Source organism: Telopea speciosissima, chromosome 1 (genome assembly GCF_018873765.1).
Source record: "Telopea speciosissima isolate NSW1024214 ecotype Mountain lineage chromosome 1, Tspe_v1, whole genome shotgun sequence".
NCBI classification, from domain to species: domain Eukaryota; kingdom Viridiplantae; phylum Streptophyta; class Magnoliopsida; order Proteales; family Proteaceae; genus Telopea; species Telopea speciosissima.
In genome coordinates this window covers 34,269,415-34,284,068 of record NC_057916.1, presented here as the reverse complement: position 1 = coordinate 34,284,068, position 14,654 = coordinate 34,269,415, and the positions used below count along the sequence as shown (strand labels likewise).

The 14,654-nt window shown below is 40.8% G+C and overlaps 1 protein-coding gene across 5 annotated transcripts in view; it reads left to right on the top strand.

Moving 5' to 3' along the window:
• Positions 1–12,756, top strand: part of LOC122646565 (probable protein phosphatase 2C 51) — a 137,026-nt gene extending 124,270 nt beyond the window's left edge. For 2 of the 5 annotated variants that reach the window (XM_043840151.1, XM_043840158.1), the window contains 6 exons: positions 8,048–8,191; positions 9,623–9,704; positions 10,930–11,012; positions 11,116–11,170; positions 11,995–12,123; positions 12,217–12,755. In XM_043840151.1, coding sequence (XP_043696086.1) covers positions 8,048–8,191; positions 9,623–9,704; positions 10,930–11,012; positions 11,116–11,170; positions 11,995–12,057 — 427 coding nt within the window. In that variant the 3' untranslated portion in view covers positions 12,058–12,123; positions 12,217–12,755. Of the gene's footprint in view, positions 1–8,047; positions 8,192–9,622; positions 9,705–10,929; positions 11,013–11,115; positions 11,171–11,994; positions 12,124–12,216 lie in introns of those variants that run through there. The other 3 variants (XM_043840173.1, XM_043840166.1, XM_043840143.1) reach the window with 2 other exon arrangements.
• The last annotated feature ends 1,898 nt before the right edge of the window (positions 12,757–14,654 follow it).

Below are 14,654 nucleotides of genomic sequence, written 5' to 3'. Positions count from 1 at the left end.
ATCTCGCCGTGTGCTGGTTTCCATGGACATTGTTTTTCATGAGTCCTTACCATATTATTCGTCGTCACATCTTCAGGGGGAGTTTGACTCAGCTTGTGAAGATGTGCCAGCATTACCTACTGCTTCATCACCATTACCTGCTGCCACACCACCACTTCCTGCTGTACCTACCACACCACCAGCTGCTCCTTCCCATGTTCCTCTTCAGGGGGAGCAGCTGCCGGATCAAGGGCATTCTTTGTATACACTTCAGGGGGAGCAGCCTACTCCTAGTTTTGTTACACAACAGGTTGAAAAAAATTAAAGCAAGACTTGATCGTCCAAATCTTCGTGTCTTCACCTGAACCCCTAAAAAGCAAGTTGAAACCACCACCATTGCAACGCCTTTACTCATCCCGTCACCATCCTTTGAGCCAGAGCTTACTATCTCCGTCTAGTAAGAATTCTTCTCTTGAATTACCTATTGCTATCCGTAAAGGTATTCGGGCATGTACCCAATATCCCAATCTCATGTTGTTTCCTATGATTCTCTTTCTCCCTCCTATCATGTTTTTGTGTATTCTCTTTCTTTTGTTTCTATTCTACAGAAGTGGCAAGAAGCCTTTGTAGATACAAAATGGAAAGCAGTTATGGTGGAATAGATGAAAGCCTTAGGAAAAAATAATACTTGGGAATTGGGATTTTGTTGTTCTTCCTCCAGGAAAAAAGCCAGTTGGATGTAAGTGGGTGTTTGTAGTCAAACAAAAGATGGATGGTACAGTTGATAGATACAAGGCAAGACTTGTGGCTAAGGGTTTCACCCAAACGTATGGCATCGACTACCAGGAGATCTTAGCTCCCGTTGCAAAATTGAGTACTATTCGTATTCTATTATCATGTGCTGTGAACTTTGGGTGGGATTTGCAGCAGCTTGATGTTAAGAATACTGTTCTTCATGGAGAGCTTAAGGAGGAAGTCTACATGGAAATTCCTCCAGGATTTTCATCTGAAAAAACTCATGGGAAAGTCTACAAACTGAAGCGTGAACTCTATGGGCTGAAGCAGTCTCCAGACTCTCCACGGGCTTGGTTTGGTAAATTTCACGAGGCCATGATTTCAGTGGGATACAAACAGAGTAATGCTGATCATCAAATGGTCAGGTGACAAGGTCACTATTCTCATAGTTTATGTCGATGACATAGTGCTAACAGGGAATGATGGTGCTGAAATATCTTGTCTGAAGAGCTTCCTAGGACATGAGTTTGAAATAAAAGATATAGGGAAATTAAGGTACTTTCTTGGAATTGAAGTTATTCGTTCCTCAAAAGGCATCTTTCTCTCTCAAAGGAAGTTGTTGTAATATGGGTCCAAGGGTAAATCTGTCCATGGGGGTATTCTTGTATGTGGGTTTTAGTCCCACATTGCTTAGTTATATTTTTGTCATATGATTTCAATATTATAAATAAAGGTTGGGCTGTGATCACATTGATCAAGCCAGTATTCACGGAATTCCACATGGTATTAGAGCCAAAAATATTCCCGGGATATGGGAAGTAAAATTTTTTCTCTTTTTTCTCTCTTATTCTTTTTCTTTTCCGCCATTCTGCCCTAAAACCACCCACCGCCAGCCCCTCCACACTTCCGCCGGCCACCGCCAACCCTCCACCGCCTTCGCCAGCCACCGCCGACCACCGCCGGCCCTCTCCCTTTCTCCCGCCACCTCCGCAGGTCCCTCCCTCCTTTTCTACCACCTCTACACACCTTGGGAGGGCCTCCACCTTGTTCGATTTTTTTTCCATCCCTTGGTGGTGAGTTGACTCCCACCAGGGGTTCGTTTTTTCCCCTATACATGTTCTGAATTTTTTTTTGGGGATTTGTCTCTGCCTATTTTTCTCCAACCACCATGCCTTACGAGTCTGAGATCACGACTGCTTCGACTGGTTCTGACGATTCCAACCAGCGGGACTTTGTTCCCTTTCTGGTGAATCCCATAAAGTTGAATGGCAACAATTATCTTCTGTGGTCTCGTTCCTGTTTATTTGCTATTGGTTCCCGTGGGCTCTCTGGTTATATCACGGGCACTAAGGTCAGGCCTACAGAGGCTGGATCGGCTCAGGATCGATGGATGAATTTCAATTTTTTAGTGATGTCCTATTTGGTTAATTCCATGGACCAGACCATTGTTGGTCGTTATCTGCTCCTTGACACCGCTGCGAAAATTTGGAAGACGGCTCATGACACATACTCTCAAGTTGGGAATGCAACCCAATGCTATGAGCTCCGCCAGAAGCTCCATACTACCAAGCAGCTGGTGTTGTCTCTATCCTAATATTACAATACCATGTGCACACTATGGTAGGCATTGGATTTTTTGGGCACATTTAAGGCTACCATAGATGTTGATGCGACGGCCTTTAGGAAGTGGGAGGATGGTCTACGGCTGTTTGATTTTTTGGCCGGCCTCAACATTGAATTTGATAATATCAGGTCCAATATTTTAAATCGGGATCCTCTTCCCTCTTTGGAGCAGGCCTATGCCATACTTTCGGCTGAGGACACGAGGCACACTGCCATGGTTCATCCTTTCACTCAGGAACGGTCAGCCCTTGTTTCTGGTTCTCATTCTTCCCGTGGAAATTCTTCTCGTCCTCCTCCTACTGATCGGCCATCTAGTGATCACCCGCCTATTAAATGCGATCATTGTGGGAAGGACTGGCACACGAAGGACCGATGTTGGAAGCTTCATGGTCGTCCTGCGGATACTCGTGGGCGTGGAAGGGGGGTTCTAATCGGCCTAGTTCCTCTCGTGCTAATCCGGCAGCCGCTGAAGATCCATCTGAACAATCTCTTTCTTCTGTAATGGCTGAGTTGCACAATCGGCGGGATATGATGAATCGCTTGGACACATCTTCTTCGGCATCTATATCTCCTTCCATGGCGGCTTTGGCTTTGTCTCTACCTACTCCTTTCAATGCACCTTCTTCCACAAGTATATCTTTTGGGGGGAATTGCACCTCGGTTATGCCTGACTCTTGGGTTATTGACTTAGGAGCAACCGACCATATGATAGGTTCTTCCTCTGTTTTTAGCACATATACTCCTCTTTCAGGCCAGTCAAAGGTTCAGGTTGTTGATGGGTCTCTTTCTTCTATTTCTGGGAAGGGATCCGTTCAGTGCTCCTCCTCTCTCACTCTTTCCTCTGTTTTACATGTTCCTAAGTTTACTACTAACTTGCTGTCCATTAGTAGTCTGACTAAGTATTTGAACTGCAAAGTAATATTTTTTCCAACTCATTGTTTATTTCAGGATTTGGAAATGGACAGTACGATTGCATGTGGTAAGGTGGTTAGTGGTCTGTACGTGCTTGAAAATTCCCAGACAACATTGACATCACAGCCGGCATCTTCTAATTTTGATTCAGCATTGCTTGAGTTAAATAATTGGCAATGTCGTTTGGGCCATCCCCCGATTGGGGTTTTATATACTTTATTTCCTAGTCTGGTAAAACAATGTAATAAACACAATTTTTCTTGTGATGATTGCACTTTGGCAAAGCAAACTCGGAGTATTTTTCCTATTTCAGACAACAGAAGTTTAACTCCTTTTGGTTTAATTCATTCTGATGTTTGGGGCCTTGCCCGTTGTATTTCTACCTTTGGGTTTAGATGGTTTGTCACATTTATCGATTGTTTTAGCCGGACGACTTGGGTATATTTGATGCATAGCAAGAGTGATGTGTTCAATTGTTTTATGTTATTCCCCAAAATGGTCCAGACCCAGTCCGATGCCAAGGTGAAGATTCTTCGCTCAGATAATGGCAAGGAATATATGGATGGTGCTTTTCGTTCCTATTTGGACGGCCATGGGATTATACACCAGACTTCTTGTGTTGACACTCCCGCTCAAAATGGAGTGGCTGAACGCAAGAATTGACATCTATTGGAGGTAGCTCGTTCCCTTATGTTCACCATGTCTGTCCCTCCTCGTTTTTGGGGTGATGCCATGCTTACAGCTACTTACCTAATCAATCGACTTCCATCTCGTGTCTTGGGTGGCCGCTGTCCCTTGGAGATGTTGGTTGGCAAATCCACCTTTGTGGTGCCCCCAAAAGTGTTTGGCTGTGTTGTGTTTGCACGAAATCACCACGTCCATGGTAAGCTTGATCCCAGCGGATTACGGTGTATTTTTCTTGGTTACTCACCGACTCAAAAGGGTTATAAATGCTACCATCCTCCTACCAGAAAGGTGTTGGTTACTATGGATGTTGTCTTTCGGGAGTCGGAGACTTACTTTCCACCACCGGTACCTCTGCAGGGGGAGACTCAAAGTAGTGAAGAGGTCCCGCTAATTGCTCCTTTAGATGTTGAGATACCAACCATTGAAGATGTTTCTATTGAACTAGAGGATGGAGTTACAAGTCAAGAACAAGAAGTGGGATAGATTGAGCAACAAGTGCAGGGGGAGAGACTTGTGAAACAGAAATACACTCGGGGAACTGATTTTCCTACAGATAGTCCTCGGTACAAAGAGAAAGAAACCACCACTGCTGCACCACCTACGCAATCGGCATCTGTTCTATCTCCAAATCTTGCTCCTAGTCATACTTCGGGTAAGCCCCCTCTTGATCCTAGTCTTGATTTACCCATTGCTGTTCGCAACCAAAAAAGAAGTTGCACTCAGCATCCTATCTCAAACTTTGTGTCCTACAACTCTCTAACTCCTGCCTTTCATGCTTTCATATCCTCTTTGTCCTCTGTCTCTATACCTAACACTTGGCAGGAAGCAATAGCCGAACCAAAATGGAAGGAGGCAATGAATGAAGAAATGCTTGCCCTTGCGAAAAATCAGACCTGGGATTTGGTAAGTTCTCCACATGGGAAGAGGCCTGTTGGTTGTAAATGGGTCTTTGTTGTGAAGCACAGGGCTGATGGTTCTGTGGAAAGATACAAGGCGAGATTAGTCGCCAAAGGGTTCACTCAAACCCAAGGAATCGATTATCAAGAGACTTTTGCTCCTGTAGCGAAGATGAATACTGTACGGGTCATCATTTCTTGTGCTGTAAATCAAGGATGGGAACTTCAACAACTCGATGTGAAGAATGCCTTCCTACATGGAGAATTGGAAGAAGATGTCTACATGGAGGTACCCTAAGGTTTTACCTCCTTAGAGACTCAAGGGAAAGTATGCAAGTTAAAGAAGGCCCTATATGGTCTGAAGCAATCCCCAAGGGCTTGGTTTGGCCGATTCCACAAGGCTATGATCGCATATGGGTATAAGCAAAGTAATGCAGACCACACATTGTTTGTTAAGAGAGTAAGACAGCAAGTTACCTTTTTGATTGTCTATGTTGATGACATAGTAATTACAGGCAGTGATGCACATGAGATTCAGAAGTTGAAAGCTTATTTGGGCACGGAGTTTGAAGTCAAGGATTTGGGCAAATTGAGGTACTTCCTAGGGATAGGTTGCCTATTCAGCTAAGGGCATATCTCTCTCTCAAAGGAAATATACCTTGGATTTATTGAAAGAAACAGGGATGCTTGGGTGTAAACCAGCAGATACCCCTCTGGAGCCCAATACACATTTGAAGAGTAAGGAAGGTGAGCTAGTGGACAAAGGAAGCTATCAGAGGTTAGTGGGTCGATTGATTTACCTCTCACATACCCGGCCAGACATCACCTTTACTGTAAGCCTTGTCAGCCAATACATGTATGATCCTCACTCTTCTCACTTGGAAGCAGCATACAGAATTCTCCGTTACCTCAAGTCAGCTCCAGGGAAAGGAGTATTGTTCTCTCCATACGGCCATCTCCGGATAGAGGCGTACACTGATGTAGATTGGGCTGGCAGTCTTGATGATAGGAAGTCCACATCTGGATATTGCACATTTGTTGGAGGTAATCTAACTACTTGGAGAAGCAAAAAACAAGTTGTTGTGGCTCGATCTAGTGCTGAAGCTGAATTCCGAGCTATGGCACAAGGTATTTGTGAGCTCCTTTGGCTCAAGGGGCTTTTCAAGACTTAACGATGAGTGTTGATCTTCCTATGCGACTCTACTGTGACAGCAAGTCAGCAATCAGCATTGCTCAGAACCCAGTCCAACATGATCGGACCAAACATGTTGAGATTGACCGGCACTTCATCAAAGAGAAGCTGGAACAAGGAATTATTTGTATTCCATTTATTCAGTCTAGTGAACAGTTAGCTGATATCCTTACCAAAGGAATCAGTACAAAATTGTTCTTTCCTACTGTTCGCAAGTTGGGCATGTTTGATATGTATGCACTAACTTAAGGGGGAGTATTGTAATATGGGTCCAAGGGTAAATCTGTCCATGGGGGTATTCTTGTATGTGGGTTTTAGTCCCACATTGCTTAGTTATATTTTTGTCGTATGATTTCAATATTATAAATAAAGGCCGGGTTGTGATCACATTGATCAAGCCAGTATTCACGGAATTCCACAGAAGTATATCCTGGATCTTTTATCAGAGACTGGTTTGTTGGGTTGGCATCCCGTTATACTCCTATGGAAGCTAGTACTAAACAGAAGGATAAAGATGGTGAACCTGTTGACAAAGGCCGTTATCAAAGATTAGTGGGGAAATTAATTTATCTCTCACATACTAGACCAGACATAGTGTTTGCGGTGAGTTTGGTTAGTCAGTTCATGCATGATCTCTATTCTATACATATGGCTGTTGTTCTTCACATTCTTCATTACTTGAAATCAGCTCCAGGAAAGGGGTTTTTTTGTCCTCACATGATCACCTCCGTATTGAGGCATATACCGATGCTGATTGGGGTGGTTCTTCTAACCGGAAGTCTACTTCAGGTTATTGCTCGTTTGTGGGAGGGAACCTTGTCACGTGGTGCAGCAAGAAACAAAATTTTGTGGCAAGGTCCACTGTTGAAGCAGAGTTCTGTGCTATCCCACAAGGAATCTATGAGTTGTTGTGGATTCAAGGATTACTTCAAGACTTTGGTGTTGCTGTTCGTCTCCCCATGATGTTGTACTATGATAACAAAGCCGCAATTAGTATTGCCCATAACCCAATGCAGCATGACCGTATGAAGCATGTGGAGATCGACAAACACTTCATCAAAGAGAAGCTGGAAAGTGGACAGATTTGTATGCCTTTTGTAAAGACCGATGATCAATTGGCAGATGTCTTCACTAAGGGCTTGGGTGGTGTGAATAATGGAGGTAGAGAAGAGATGAGAAGAGATGAGAAGAGAAGAGAAGAAGAAGAGAATGGAACAGCAGCCGAAATCTTCAATTGAATGAATAATTAAAGAGATACAAAATATATATTAGGGATAGGGGCAAATAAGGAAAAACAAAATACTAAAATAGACTCTTGGGATTAGCACCTGGCGCTAATCCCGAGACCTACTATGGGACTCACACGATACTTCTAACAGGTGGGAAATTTTTTCATCCTATTTTGGCCAAGTTGGGCATGTGTGATATCTATGCACCAACTTGAGGAGTGTTGAGTTATGTAGCCCACAGGGGCATTATGGGGTTTTACCCCCCAGTGACTCATTAATTAGAGTCGGTTAGAGGGGGGTATTTCTGTAATATTTTATTCTCCTCTTTTATTATAAATAAAGAGGCTTGGTGATCCTATTGATTACTCAAGCATTCATTCCTACATGCTGCTAACAATTTATTTTCTCAGTAACTTCATGTATATATATATATATATATATATATATATATGAATCTTATGCATCAACAGTAGAAACGCCAGTATTATAGGTTCACATTCAAGAAATAGTAAAGAGGTTTTATTTGTTCAATGAATTAATGATTATATGGGTTTGTTAACTCTAGTATGAAATTAGAATTGTGTCATCTGTGCCATAGGTGGATTCTTAGATTCAGGTCTTTCTTGTATTTTTTATCTAGTTATACCTAGATGTGTTTTATATATTATCTTGATTAATATATCTTCTAGCTGATAGTCATCTATATCTCTTTACATACATAGCATTACAGATTAATCCTCCCCACCCACCCCAAAAAAAAAAAAATTTGTAACAGCACTTGTTTCTTTGGACAGATATGATATGTGGAGTGTGGGGGTCGTGATTTTGGAATTGATCCTAGGATCACCACATGTTTTTCAGATAAATGCTCGGACACGTGCTCTTCTAGATCCGCATCTTGAGGGTTGGAATGAAAGCATGAAAGAGCTTGCACGCAAGTAAGTCCACTCTTCAGAATTTTGAATACATTCAATGAAAAAGAAAAGGCCATAAAAACAACAAAAGAAAAAGACCCTGGCCAAAGTACATCAGATCCATCAGCCTGACCGAAAGTCTCTATTTTGAACCCATATACGGGGCTGATTTTATACCAGGGGGGTTTTATTTTTTTAATTTGAGTCTTTAGTTGTGTTCGCACTATTGTAATCTTGCTTAAAATTACTGCCTGGTTGTAACTGGTCAAACCATGTGGGCCTTAAGTAGTCTTTTAGTACTCTAGTTTAAGTAGAATAGTAGAAAAGTTGCTTTTGAAGTATCCTAGTTAAAGTCCAATAGGTCTTTAGTAGTTGCCTTTCTTTTGTGATCTTTATATCTGTACCAAGGATCAAGAACTCGGTGCCGACACTGGTTTCTAATATAGTTCTAGATTGGAAGGGGTCCAACTAGAAGCCAATAATCAGGATCTGCTATGAACTGGGCAATTCGGCTAGGTCAAAATAGGTGAAATTGTGAAATTAGGATTAGGGTCTGATGGGACTTAGGGTTTGATGGTAGGGTTATATCAAGTTGATGTAGGGGATTTTAATGGTGTTAGGGCTGTAAACTTGAATTGGCAGCAGGTAGGTAGTCTAGGGTTTTGGGTTTTTAAAAGTGGAATATCAGGGAATCTAGGGTTTAGGATGAGTGGATTGGAACCAGGTTTGGATCGAGTGTTCCTAAGGGGGAATGGGACACTCGGTCAGACTTTGATGGAATTCTAATGGTTAGAGTGGCTGGGCAGAAATTAGGGTTTGGGGGAATTAATGGAGGTAGTGTTAGGGTTTTAGTGGGAGGATGGGGCTGCAAAGTAGATCGAGTTCTCCTAAGGGGCAGGGGAGAATTCGATCCAAAGATGGAGGGTTTTGGCTGGCCTGGACAGGATTTGGCTGTTGGGGAAGTTGAAAACAAAAGGGGGGAATGTTAGGGTTGGATGGTTTAGAGGATTAGGAGAAGGTTGGGGGATGGGGTGATTCAAACTTACTGTTTCCAGACTCAAACCTGTGACCACTTGGTCTCAATGGAGCAACCTTAGCGTTGCACCAAGGCCCGCCCTCTTAAACTGAATAAGAACAAAATTCCCCATATTCCTGTGAAGCAAATTCTAACTGGAATTTTCATGCTGCGATTTTATATCAGTAGAATCACATGTGTTCTTGGATGGAAAAGAAAATGTGAATGCACTCACTATGATACGGAAAAGAGTGAGGTCCATCTTCATTCTGACCTATAAAATTGAGTTTTTTGGTCATTTGGTAGTTCTCTTTCAATGATAAAGCCAAATACCCTATTTGGTTATAAGTGAAAGGATGTGCTTCAGTGCCTCAGTGGTTGCTTTCAAGAAAAGTTTTTTGTAATGAAATATTTTAATTTTATTATTTTTGTGGTGCCAGACTCAGATCGTTTATGGAAATGTGCATCTTGATTCCCGGGAGTTCTGCAAAACGTCATCATGGCGGGAATACAAAGGACGGTGTAAGTTCACCTTTTTTTTGTTTTATTTATTTATTTGCTTCCTGCTTCCTCCCTATGTTGTTTTCGAGACATGTAGATTTGGTTGATCTCTCCCATTTTGATGGCTTTCTAGGTGGCAGTTTTAAGAAATTTTGGCTTCTGGTTAACCTGTGACAACCATATATTAAATCAAAATAAAAGTACCGAGAAAAATTTCCTTGGTCTTTAACCCTTTGTCTCTCAACCATTTTTTTTTTTTTTTTTTTGGGGGGGGTGGGGGGGTTGGAAAGGTTTGGAATGAATTTGCCTCTTCACTCTTATGCTGCTTTTGTTTTTGTTCTATGTTACAAATTTTCTAAATTTCATACAGGCCTACAGCATAGTAATGATAGATCCTATGAACTTCCACTATATCCATCTGTTGCACTTTATTAATTCATATGCCTATAATCTTTCTTTAGGGCTTCTCATGTCTTTATTTTCATATATTTTAGATTTTAATGCTGCTGTCTTATATTTAGTTTAAACCTTTCATAATTTTAGGCTTATCTTGCAAACCTAAAGACATGCATGCAGTTGAGAAAAGTTCTGCAGTGTCAAATTGTGCAGCTCTATATCAACAGTGAATAGAGAAGCATGAAAATAGAAAGGGATGTTTATCCTGGACTAAGATAATATGCTAAAGTTGGAGCACATAACAACTTTCTGTTAGTTGAACTTCAGTTTCCTTTGCTTGTTTAACAATATATTATGTGAGGATAGTAGATTACTGCCTGGTGTAAGATATATCTTCATTTTGTTTGTACATTGATATTTATGAAAGCATGTGAATAGTTTGGAACAAATTTACTGATACCAAGTTTGATTTGATGAATCAATCAAAGAAAGGGGGAAGAAAAGTTTGAAGCAAAATGGCTTCAGTGAGTCATATGAACTCATAATCTGAGTCCTGTACTAAGTCAACACCCAGAAGACCAGAATACCCCTCATGGTTAATAAATTACACGCTTTTATTCCCTATCCTCCAGATTTTTCATGTTTATACATTCCCTGTTCATTGTTGGACACTTGAATCTAGCCCACCATATTTTACAAATCAGAGTATATTTGTTGTTAGAGATGGTGTTTCCATACACTTTGTTTCAGCTTAGTAGGGTACCCTAGGTAAATTTCAAACCTTAAAAGCATGTCATTTCTTCTGTCCTGTTGCATGTGTATTGATTGAAGTTCATCTCTTCGAATTAAGGTTGGGGTTTGGCCAGCTTCCTGGAAATGCTCTGAAGAGTCTTTTGCAGATCAAGTGAAGGGAAGAGATCCTATTAAACTAGGGTTTGTTTCTGGCACCCCTTATCTCAGATAAGAATATTTCCACGATTGTGTTTCCCCTATTGTAACTGTTCTTCTTGTTGAAAACACATGTTTTGTCAAGCAGGTTTCCAGATATTCGGGCTCTGCGTCTAGTGCGCCAGCTATTGCTATGGGATCCTGTAAGTCTTCATTTGGATGCTGCGACTTCCATATTTTAACCATAGGGGCATTTGGTCTCTCTCTAAACAATCTAGAGATCATATGGAAGTTGCCTGTAAGTTGCTGTTGTACAACTCACTTATCAAAACCATATTATGAAAACTAAAAATCAACAAAAAATTCCATCTTTAGTGAAATTGTGAACTCCTTGAAGTTCCTGGGGACTGAATTAATTATATTGTGAGATGCAAAGCAGGCTGTAGGCCAGGAACCAATATGGTCTGATTTGCAGTTGGGACCTATAGTAGGACCAGCTTGGGGTTAAAACACAAGTGCTGCATAGAAAGTGTATCGGCTGTGTGGCTGTGGTAGCAGCTCAGTATCTTTCCTGGTTTGGGTGAAATAAGTGTAAGTTTCATAAACTATTTGCATTTAGCTTGGTAGGTTCCGAGTCTTAGTCAACTTTGGTCTTGTTGGGGTTAGTTGCTAGTTAGTTAAGTATTTTACCGTTTTATTCTGGTTTTGAGTCTTCCAAATATAAATTGGGGGAAAAACAAGGCCTGGATTTTCGACAGAATATTCTTGTCTGAACTGAATGCAGCTAAATCCAGGTTAGATAAATTTAGTTTAGCTGGAGAGGTAACTCTACTTCTAATCAAGAATAATGTTCCCTTCTTTTCCATTTGAATGGTTTTCTGTTACCAGAGAGTTTATCGTATGAGGTAAATATTTTAGACTGTCATTTCATTACCTGCTTTCATAAATTAAGATTCTGTGCATTTTATGTATATTTTAGGTACATTTTGTATGTATATATAATGCAGACAAAATGTTTGGATTACAGGAAGATCGATTGAGCATTGATGATGCTTTGCAGCATCCTTATTTTCAACCTCCTCCCAGATAAGTTCACAGGTGTGATCATGTGCATACAACCTTCAAGTTATTGCTGCCTTCCATGCTTTGGGAAATGGTATTTACCTTTTCTTCTTCAATGCTAGCTGTTGCAAAGTGGGGGTTTCTGTGTATATCTCTATTTTTACCACCTTTTTAATCTATTTTGCAGGCTGTCTAGTTCTATCTTTCCCATCTTTTTTATCTTAATTGGACTTACCAGTTCAAAATCTTATCAGAGTACTCATAGGAGCTTTTCGAAGCATACTTTGTCAGCAGAAGATGCAGCGAAGAAGAATATCATGCAATGTGTAGCTGTCTCTCCAAATATATGGCACACACATAGGATGCTTGGGTCACAATTAATACTGCCTGCTGCACCATATGCATAACAGTATGACACACACATAGGATGTTTCATTCAGGCTGTTCAACAGGGTCCCTCATGGAAATTCTTGAGACTCAGAGGATCAAGGCATCATGCTGTCCCAGAAATTTCTGCGAGTTTCGCTAATTAAGATCACCTTGGGGATCATCACTGTTAGCCTTGAAAAGGACACATCAACTGATGCACGTATCATCCCATCTGGAGTATTTGGGCAACAACACCCATATTGTCGTGTTCCAGCCATTTGTAAACATACTTTTTTTTGAACGAACGTAAACATACATGTTGCTGTATCGCACATTTACACCTATTTTGCTTGAAGAAGCAGTTACAACTGTATTCAGTATTTTATGGTTCTTATTGATGGATTCCTTGGAGTCCAAGGTACGAAGGGCTCGTTTAAGGGACTTTATTCCCTCATTTATTTATTGATTCATTTGCGTTTTTCCCTTTAGCCGTGATTCATGTTACTACAAAAATGGTTGCATGTAGCGAACCTATTTGTGTCCATTTGATAAGAGGCATCCACCTCCATCTCACTTGTAAAGTTTCAGCTAAATACAAGTAGGGATGTAAACGGATCGGATTCGGCTCGGATAGTGCTATATCTACATCTGCATCCGCATCCGATTAGCTTTTGGATGGATTCAGATAGTGCCAAACGGATATGGATACGGATCAGATATTTTATCCGTTTACATGTAAATATAGCTTTTCGGATAGCTATAGCCTATCCGTATTCGCATCCGTTTAGCTTTCAGACGGATTCGGATAGTGCTAAACAGATACGGACACAGATTCGGAAATGAATTTTGGCTATTCATTTACACCCATAAATATAAGTAGGGAAAACTCCGCTCCCCAAAAAAAAATGATGAAAAGAAAAATAAAAGTGGAGAAAGTTTAAGTTCATTCTTGAATCACTTTATGCTTATTATAAACCAAAATTTGATCAGTGAGGTGGGTGTGGAGTCCTTTTAATATCACATTGATCCATTTTATGCTCATCCAAGTGTGCCAAAAAAGAGTAATTTTGTGACATGAGGCATTTCATGAAGAGTTGCAATGTCTAGTTTTAGGGGTTTAGGATTTTGTAGGTCCATTTGAACCTGCAACAACAATGTGGTCAAAGACAATGTATTTGGACCAATGAACATAAAGAAATTGGCCTCTTAGGTTATGTTTGATAGCATTTTATGGAAGTGCTTTTGCTTTTACTCCGTAGGCTTAGAAAAACACCTTAGTTCTGTTTGGATGTTTCAATTTATTTTTGGGTAATTTACACATACCACCCTTGAGGTTTGATGAAAGGATAATTTTACCCCCCAGTTTTGGAAAATTCTGCGTACCCCCCTGAGGTTTGCAAACGATAACAAATGAGCCAATTCCGTCAATTTATGACTAACACCGTTAAAAATACGATGTGAATTGTTGAAATTGCCTTTGCAAAAAAAAAAAAAAAAAAAAACCCTGCAACTCATCTTCCCCATTATCGATTGGGGAAGATGAGTTGCAAGTATCCAAATACTCACAAAGCATACAATGATCACATTCCCATATTTAGAAACAATTTGGTTCATCCCAATCAAGGCCATTCGATACACAAGAACTCCATTGAATTAAAAAATAAAAAGAAATTGGAAAACAGCAGGAGAAACAAACAATAGGTATGGTTGATTCAATCCAGAATTCAGATTCCAGAGTCTCAAATGGGCTCAATCAAAGAAAGAGCAAAAACCCATATGTCGTTCAATAATCAATTAATTTAGGTCTCATTCTTCAGTTCATCGTCTCTTCTGCAACAAACTCTTTCCAATCTCGAAAGAAAGAAAAGCGTCGAGGCAAGCGTATTGAACTTGATCGTATGTGACCCACTCTGCATCCCATCTACTCATCGTTACCTTCTTGGGCTTCCCTATTTCTTTTCCAAGTACCTCTCTTGTTAGCTCTTTCAACCCAGAACTCCTAAGCTCTGGCATACTCAACCTCTTTGCAGCCAAGGAACGAAGATCCAGATTGTTCAAGACATTCAATTTGTGATCCTCCAATAGCCTCTCGACATCCCCCTCAATTCCTACTCCAACAAACCTCAAATTCGGGTTTTTTAGGAAATCGATGAGAGAATTGGGTATGTGATCCGCGTAAAGGAGTTGAAATACCAGACAAGTGCGTTCCACGCAAAGCTATAAAATGGCAACCTTGTACTCAACGCTGTGGTTGAA